The following is a 9,534-nucleotide window of genomic DNA, read 5'->3' on the forward strand; positions in this document are numbered from 1 at the left end:
TGTTTTGGTTTCTTGCTAGATTTGAATTGTTATTGTTCGAATAATGTGTTCATAAGCATATTTTCTAGAAATAAAGAAAAATGTTCAGAAAAAATTCTCAGGACATGAATGCTGCAAATTTTCTTTTTAATATTATCTAAAAAAAATTAAATATGGTGCTCAGTTTTTGTTTTGTTTTGTTTTACTTCAAACATTGCCAAAGAGCATCTGAACTTTTAAAGTATGTGCTGGAATGTTGCCCAAACCATTGATGGTATCCACCAACTATGTCAGGTTTTTTTTCCCCTCCTTTTTAAAACTCTAGTCTGTTAGATATGGTTTAAGAAAAAAAAAAAAAAAATACTTCATTTATTTATTTTACCGAATGATCCCACAGAAGCTACACATATCAGAATAAATTTCATAAAGAAAAAAAAGTTAGGAATAAATTGAGAAGAATCATAGATCTTTATTCCAATTCCATTTAGACAGGTTAAAAGGAGTTTGGATTTTATATGAAACTCATTCTTCATTATATATTTCTAAAAATGATTTTTGCTAGAGTGTCATTAATGCAGTGGTTAAGAGCTATGGCTGTTAACCAAAAGGTAGGCAGTTCAAATCCACCAGCCACTCATTGGAAACCATACAGGGCAATTCTACTCTGTCCCATAGGATTTCTATGGGTCAGAATTGACTGGACAGCAATGGATTTGGTTTCGTTTGGTTATCATTGTCTTCTGAGATCAAACTGCCAATCTTTTGGTTAGCAGTCAAGCTCTTAACCATTGAGCCAGGAAGTCTCCTACATAAACAAAGACCCACTAAAATGGGAACTCACTCATTTAACTTTGAAGCCTTGCTACTCAAAGTGTAATTCAGGGACCAACATCCAGCAGATTGTTAGAAATGTACTCTCAAGTCCCACCCCAAGTTACTGCATCAGATTCTGCTTTTTAACAAGCTCCCAGGTGATTCCCATGTCCATTAAAGTTTGAAAAGCACCGAATCAGCCTTATGTAAACTGATTCATCAAATTCAATTTTGCAAGTAACCGATCCTGACACACTAACGCACATTACAATTCAAATTTTAAAGTTTTCTACAAGTCATATTAAGGAATTGTATTTAGTAATAGAGGCAATTGAAAGCAATGCCATTCAGAATTCATTATGTGCTAGATATTGTGTAAGATATTTCCAAACCTATTCCTTTAATCCTTACAATACTCTCTAAGGTGTCACTATCTCCTTGTCTCTGGAAGTGAAAGCCAGCCCAGATAGGTTAAATATCTCGTCTGTTCTACACAATTAATTCATTCAATAAATACTGAGCACCTCAGTAAGTTCCTGAGTTAGTCCTGGGAGTAAAATAAGCATGGTCCTCACGGAATGTACAATATATTATAATTAAACAAACGCTACAGAAGCATAGACTAAGAGTTTCTAAGAGGGAAATGCAAACTTTCAGAGGGAATTAGGGAAAGCTTCTATTTGTAAAGCTCAGTTAAACTGATTTCTGAGCAACACATTCTTTTAAAGTTGGCCCTGACAAGGAGAGTGTGTCTTGGAGTTTAGTAAGGGGAACCAAGCAGCAGTTGAACCTGGAACATGGAAAGAATCCTACAGAACTTTGTAGAGCAAGGTGAGGATGTGGGGCCTTACCCAAGAGTCACAGGAGGTCTTTGGAGGGTTTTAAGCAGAGAAAGTGATAGGTCCAGAGCCACAACGGGGAACAGCTCCTCCGGTCAGCCCCGAGCAAAGCCCTGCGGGAGGGTGGGTTTTAACCCGGCCACTCCCCTGGGCTTCCTTTTCTCCACCCAAGTCACCGCCTCCCGCTTCTGGGCTTAGCTGTCCGAGGGGAGGAGGGGGAACGTGTGCGGGGGCGGGGGGAAGAAGAACATTTTGAAAAAATATTGAAGAGAAAACATTCCACTTGGCAGCCAGCGCGCGGGAAGTCGAGCGCGCGAGTTCCGGGTTTCCCGCCTCCCGCCCGCTCGCCCCGGCCGGCCGCAGCGCGGGTGAGCCCCCAGCCCCTGCGCCGCCCCCGCTCGGCCGCGTCCGTCCCTCCGGCCGCCGCTCGGTCCGTCCGCCTCCCCCCGCCCCGCGCGTCCTTCTCCGGTGTCCCGAGCGGGTCTGCCGCTCGGAGGCTCTCCGGCGCTCAGGGGGCCCGCCGCCCGCATTGCTCCCGGGCCGCGCCGGAGCGGCGGCGCCTGCGACTGCGACGCGGCGGGATCGGGCCTCGCCGTGCCCTGGGGCGGGTCGCCCTGCTCTGGCCCCCGGCCGCCGCGGCGGACACCACTTGTGGAGTCCTTCCCCCGGCGGCTGAAACTGTAAACCAGCCGCAGTGAGGCCTATTTTTACTTGGAAAGTAGCGTCCTGGGCGTCCGTGGAGAAAGCGCCGACTGAGAGCCACCCCGCCACTTGAAGATTCCTCGACAAATTGGCGGGTTAGGAACTTCTTTTCCTAATATCCTTTCACTGAGATTTCAAAGTTCCATTGCCAACTTCCAGGGCGGGCTGAATTGGTTACAGTGGTGCTTATCGATGAGAGTATTGCCTGAGCCTGGGGGAGCTGTACCCGAGCCCCACTGCTCTGCCTCGAAGCTGTGATTTCGAGGCCACCAAACCCGGTCCGGCCTGAGCTTTGGCCAGGCCAGCTCCTGCAGGAATAGCTCCTGGAACTACTGGTGACAGGTTCACGCTGGTGAGGGCCAGGGAGATGAATGTAGCAGCCAAGTACCGCATGGCCTCTCTGTATGTGGGTGACCTACACGCAGATGTCACGGAGGACCTGTTGTTTAAGAAGTTCAGCACCGTGGGGCCGGTGTTGTCCATCCGCATTTGCAGGGACCTGGTCACGCGCCGCTCCCTGGGCTATGCCTATGTGAACTTCCTGCACGTGGCTGATGCCCAGAAAGCCCTGGACACCATGAACTTTGACGTGATAAAAGGCAAATCCATCCGTCTTATGTGGTCTCAACGTGATGCCTACTTAAGAAAATCTGGAATTGGGAACGTGTTCATCAAGAATCTGGACAAATCCATTGACAATAAAACCCTTTATGAACATTTTTCAACTTTTGGGAAGATTCTATCCTCCAAGGTGATGAGTGATGATCAAGGCTCCAAGGGCTATGCATTTGTGCACTTTCAGAACCAGAGTGCTGCAGACAGGGCCATTGAAGAGATGAATGGGACCCTGCTCAAGAACTGCAGAGTGTTTGTTAGCCGATTCAAAAGCCGCAAAGATCGAGAATCTGAGCTCAAAAACAAAGCCAGTGAATTCACCAATGTTTACATCAAAAACTTTGGAGATGACATGGATGATATGAGACTGAAGGAAGTTTTCAGCAAATATGGTACAACTCTGAGTGTTAAGGTGATGACAGATTCCAGTGGCAAATCCAAAGGCTTTGGCTTTGTGAGTTTTGCTAGCCATGAGGCTGCCAAAAATGCTGTGGAAGAAATGAACGGCAAGGACATAAATGGGCAGCTGATATTTGTAGGCCGAGCCCAAAAGAAGATAGAGCGACAGGCTGAGTTAAAGCAAATGTTTGAGCAGCTGAGACAAGAAAGATTTCGCCGGTGCCGGGGAGTGAAGCTCTATATTAAGAACCTTGATGACACCATTGATGATGAAAAACTACGGAAGGAATTTGCTTCATTTGGATCAATTAGCAGAGTTAAGGTAATGCAGGAAGAAGGCCGAAGTAAAGGGTTTGGCTTGATCTGCTTCTCCTCTCATGAGGAAGCTATTAAAGCAATGACTGAGATGAATGGCCGCATCTTGGGCTCCAAGCCTCTCAACATAGCCCTAGCCCAGAGGAATGAAGAAAGAAAAACATGCTTTGACAACCAATAGTTGGAAGAGGCGGGGGAATGACAGTCATCCCTGCCTAAATTGTCCTTAGTAAATTTCAGACCCTGTGTGTTGGCAACTTAGTTTAGTAAACTTTGTGATAAAAAACAGGTGCGGATTAAATCAGTAAACACAGTATACAGCGGTTTAGAGTAAACAAGGTAGCGTGGGCTTGATTGTTTTATTTACTAATCCATAGTGTACTATTTTACCTGGAAAGAAAACAGTAAAATAAAACGTTGCCGTGGAATTCATAGCGACCTTATAGGACAGGACAGAACAGAACTGCCCGCGCAGGGTTCCCAAGGAGCAGCTGGTCGATTTGAACTGCTGCGGTTTTGGTTAGCAGCTGAGCTCTTAACTACTGCACCACCAGGTGAAACTGTGCACCACAGATTAATAAGTAAACACAGTTAAGCACCTGCATACACAAAGCCATTTGTGTGTGTGTGTGTGTGTGTGTGCGTGTGTTTAAAAATAAATGAATCTTAGAAGTTTGGTTCTAATTGCAAAATTGTATTTTTTTTCTTATTTTTATGTAGTATTCATAGCAATAAGTATAATTAGACATATTTTTATTACATTTTGAACTAACAGAAGTGAGGTAATTGAGTTTATTGCATGTTTTCTTTATTTTAATAATATTGCTAGCTTTAATTTCTTTTATGAAAATAGTTCTTATGTCTCAAAATAGTCTCAAAATAGTTCTTATGTCTGAGGATTCCAAAGAAATGTATTGTTACAAACACGTTTTCTAATTTATCATCTGACTTTTTTTAGAAATCAGAAGTTAAAAATTAGACATGGTACAAATTGAATTAAAGATCTAATTTCATTTTTAATTAATGGGTAAAGTACTAGGAAAGGTAGAATTTCTTATAATTTTGTTATCATGCCATGAGTTTTTCCAATAATGACTAGAATGGAGATGATGGAGGTTTTTAATGTTGACTGCATACCTGATAGATAGGATACTCTGATATTCTTTCCATTGGTTGCCTGTGATTCAGGTCTTTGCTAGTCATCTAAATTACGACTTGCATAGTAAATCCTTGATGCGTTTTAAACCTGCATCAACTCAGGTGACCAAAAGATGGCCTGGCCTTATTTCTCTTCATGCATAGACAGCTTGATAGTGTGCCTTAAGTTTTTATCAAATACCAATATTGTAAATTTGGCCATATTATGTCTGGTTGAAAAACACTGTGTTTTGTAATCTGTATTTTATGTTGTTCCATGTAATAATATTCTCTCAGGGGTCAGAGAAGTGTAAAAGTTTATTTTTATGAACTCATGTTTCCTTTTATTAGACTGTGAGATCTATGTAACCCTTTAAAACTCACTTTTAACCTTGATTTAAACAGAAGCTCACTCATCGCTTTTCTGATACAATTATACCACATAGCCTGTTTTTGAACCTAATTTTTATCCTAGTTTAGTTTCATTCCCAGACCTCTCCTCCCTTCTTGCCTTTTAGCCATATTACTCAGCTCCTTTTTATATTTGTTTTAAGGATTTTATTATGTTGACTTGTAATGTGTGCCACTTCAGATCCATTTGGAAATAGAAGAATAATGTTTTTACATTTTAATAATTACTTTAAAGTTTCCAATTCACTTATACCAAAGGTGCCTAGAAAATTTTTTTTGTTTCGTTTGTTTTTGGCTTTGCTTCTGTTTTTTGCTTCTATTCCTTATAAGGCAGTCCCTGGATTACATGCAAGTTCCATTCCTAAATCTGTCTTTAAGTCAAATTTGTATGCAAGTCGGAACAGTTATGTATGGTTCCTATTTAACATCAGTTAGTTAAATGTTTGTCTTAGTATATAGTGTACTTTTCTACATATAAAAAACATTAAAGAAACACTTCCAAATACACTAAGACGTCTTTAACATAATAACACAGTAATTATAATAATGTTTGATGTGTGTCACAAAGTAGTGCCTGTTTGTCATTGCGAACCATTGTACGAACCTCTGATTTTTAATATAATAGGCTTTAATGAGGGTTGGTTGGTAACTGGTATGTATTGTACGTAAGTCGGACGTTCATAACCCAGGGACTGCTTCTATTACTAGAACGGAAGAAATTTAAAATATTTTTCTATGGCAATACTTTATGCAAAAATGAATAAAATGTACTTCTGTTTATTTGTAAGTGTCTCTTCATCATCACGGTGGCTAAGAGCTATGGCTGCAAATCAAAATGTCGGCAGTTGGAATCCACTAGCCGCACTTAGAAACCCTACGGGGCAATTCTGCTCTGTCCTATAGGGTCACTACGAGTCGGAATTGACTGGACGGCAACAGGTTCAGTTTTGGTTTTATTCATCATCACACAGTTTCAAAATTAAAATTTCTTTTAGACAATGAAAAAATTACTGAGAATCATGTAATACTTTTGTGCAGACAGATGTTACAATGTGTTAGATGTTCCCCCAGTTTTTTTCTACTTATGAAAACGTAGATGATTTAACAAAGAAGAGAATCGTTGTAAATTGTGTAATGGCTTTCTTAATTTGACAGTATGCTGTGGTCAACTTGTATGCTCACAAAACAATTATTTACATCATAATTTTAGTGACTTTTACATTTTGCTCGGTGATGGTACCACAGTGTAACTAAGCTCCTATTAATAAGCATATAGGTTGCTCCTTTTTTTTTGTTCTTTCTTGGATTGCTCTGGGATGAGCATATTTGCAAGTGCATGTGTATGGATGTGTCCAATTATTTTCTTAAGAAAAAGTGTAGAAGTGGAGTTAATAGTTACAGAGAAAGCAATTTTTAAAATAACTGATGAACATTGCCCAAATGTCCAGAAAATTTGTGCCACTTACACTTCCATTGTCAATATAGAGAATGGCTATTTCCATATACTCCAAAGAAAATGAGGTTTCATTTTTCTGTTTATGTTGGCAAATTTGATATGCTATATAAAATAACATATATCACAATTATTTTATTTAAATTTTTTTATTACTACAAATGTTAAACATTTCTTATATCTAGTGGCCATTTGTATTTTTACATTTGTGAGCTAATGTTTCATGATTTGAGTATAATTTTCTTTTGGGATTATTTTTATCTATGAATATGGAAGATTTCTTTACGTAGTAAGGATAAAGCTTTAGACTTTTTTCTTCCCAATATTCTCTGTTTGTTATAGTTTAAGAATCATTCCAAAGTTTAAAATTTTTAAACTCTAAATTTTTAATCTTTTACTGATATGGCTTTGATGTTATGCTTCAAAACACTTTGGAAACATCATACATAAAATTAATCTATATTGTTTTCTATTAATTTTAGAGTTTCATATTCTCAATACTGTCTACAAAACTTTTGTCTATAAAGTTTCTTATCTAGAGCCAATAGTTAATCTTAAAATGGCATACTTTTCAATCTTTAGTGCCATGTTTTGGTGAATACTTACCTATCATAAGAATTTATATGCAACTTGTATGCCAAATCTAATTCATTGGCTCTCTGACTTTGTTGATCAGTATTTATCTCAAAAGCAGAGTGTTATTAAAAAAGGGTACCAGACAACAGAATTGGGAACGTGATAGGCTTGTCATGGTTTGACGTCTCATTCTGAATAATCCAGTCCACCAAAATATTCAAATATTATAATACATAGGGTATTAAGATAATGAGAACTTAGTTCTCCTCTCTTATATGCACAGGAATTAACATGCTATCAGATATCTGGAATCCCTTGGTGGTGCAAATATTTAAATGTTTCAACTGCTATTAGTTGTCTGGATAAATTGTGGCTATAGCTTCTTGACACACACTAATCAACCCTCTGTGTTGAAATAGCTTGTTTTCAATATTTAGGTAAGAAAAGTCAGCTTATAAAAATATATGGTCCTGTGGATATCATTGATTAATTTATTTGAATTTTACTCATTGAGATCTTTGTGTGTGTATATGTGTGTACGATATCAAGTCATTGTAGTGGCAGTAGAATGGCCCAGGGAAACAGCTGAAGTTCATTCTGTTAAGAAAATTAAGGCTTCCATGCCCAAGTGCCTTGAAAAATAAGTAGAACTTTTACATTTCTGATGTACATTCCAGTAAAAACTAACTTACATAGAGTAACCCTGTCCCACTGTTTCCACGCTCCATCTCCACACACATTGCCAAAACTGTTGTATAAATGCGTGCTTACATGTACAGCCAATTCAATAAATATGTGCCTTTTAACATTTTATATGTTAATTTTTAATGGAAATCTATATTTGGGAAAAAATAAACTTTTCGAAGTTGATATATTCATGTTCTTAATATTATATAAATCCATGGAGAAAAGATCAAATAAAGTCTAATCTTGAAATGGTGAAGATGTGTCTGAAAATGATTTTTATTTTATTTTTTAAATATTTCTTTAATTTTTGGAAAACCAGTTTCTCTTAGAAATAAACTGAAAACAACTTGGATTTTGAATTAAGATACTCAATTCATGTTTTAAAAGCCAACTCCTATATGAAATATTATTTCTTTTTTTTAAGTTACAATTATGGGACTAATTGAAAAGAAAACATGGATATAGATCAAGATTTCGTGAGGAATAATTGACTATTTAAAAGAGTTCTGGATTTAATTTTTAAAGTATAATTCAGCTAACATTTAAAATTTAGAATTAACTTACTTTTATATTTAGAAAATATGCCTCGTAATTTTTTTACGGTAGATAAACAGCTAGAAAAGATCATTTTTAATCTATATGTTTTTCATGGTAGAACAAATTACACATCCTCAGAATGGCTTCAGCTTCATTTAACAGAAGATCTTAAACTGGAAAAGGGTATTTTACCTATTGCAAAAGTTCCAGATTTAAGGCGTCTTCTCGGATGGTATATCAAGGCTTCTGCACTACTTCTCTTGGAGTTTCTTGGCTCTTCCCCCTCCATATGTTGGCTTAATCATCAGGTTAGTGGCAAGATGGTTGTAGAAATTCCTGTCATCACACTCAGATACAACAACGTTCAGAAGATGATACTTCTCCTAGAAACTCTAACAACTCTCCTTACCCCATCAGTTCTCATTGTGCAATATTGGGACAAATTTATCAGCATCTGCCCCTAGAATTGGGGAAGGAGTCAACTTTCCAAGTTTCATGCAGGATGAAGTTCTGAAAGGAATACAATGAAATAGATGTAGGAATATGCATTCAACTTGTTGTGTGCCATCAAGTCAATTCTGACTCATAAAGACCCTATAAGGCAGAGTACAGCTGCCCCATAGGGTTTCTAAGGCTGCAACCTTTAGCTTAGCAGCTGAGAGTTTAACCACTAAATCACCAGGGCTGTATACATTAAATAAACCCACCCACTGCCATGGAGTCGATTCTGACTCATAGCGACCCTATAGAGCAGAGTAGAACTGGCCCATAGAGTTTCCAAGGAGCACCTGGCGGATTTGAACTACCGACCTTTTGGTTAGCAGCCATTGCACTTAACCGCTACGCCACCAGGATTTCCATACATGAAATAGTGATGACTATCCTGGATAAGGAGCCCTGGTGGTGGAATGGTTAAGTGCTTGGCTGCTAACTGAAAGGTTGGCTGTTTGAACTTACTCAGTGGTTCTGTAGGAGATATACCTGGTGATCTGCTCCTGTAAAAATTATAGCCTGGAAAACCCTGTGAGGCTGTTCTACTCTTGTCACATGAGGTTGCTATGAGTCAGAAAG

At 38.7% G+C, this 9,534-nt stretch overlaps 1 protein-coding gene across 1 annotated transcript; it reads left to right on the plus strand.

Annotated features, from left to right (window-relative positions):
* Nucleotides 1-2,343: 2,343 nt before the first annotated feature.
* Nucleotides 2,344-7,022, plus strand: PABPC4L (poly(A) binding protein cytoplasmic 4 like). The gene has a single exon (XM_010590558.3). It carries the CDS (start codon nt 2,701-2,703, stop codon nt 3,841-3,843), a length of 1,143 nt encoding a protein of 380 aa, XP_010588860.2. The 5' UTR covers nt 2,344-2,700; the 3' UTR covers nt 3,844-7,022.
* Nucleotides 7,023-9,534: the final 2,512 nt, after the last annotated feature.

The sequence above is a fragment of the Loxodonta africana genome, chromosome 5 (genome assembly GCF_030014295.1).
Source record: "Loxodonta africana isolate mLoxAfr1 chromosome 5, mLoxAfr1.hap2, whole genome shotgun sequence".
NCBI classification, from domain to species: Eukaryota; Metazoa; Chordata; class Mammalia; order Proboscidea; family Elephantidae; genus Loxodonta; species Loxodonta africana.

Coding starts and splice junctions, on each gene's coding strand:
- PABPC4L (XM_010590558.3), top strand. CDS start 2,701: ATGAATGTAGCAGCCAAGTACCGCATGGCCTCTCTGTATGTGGGTGAC.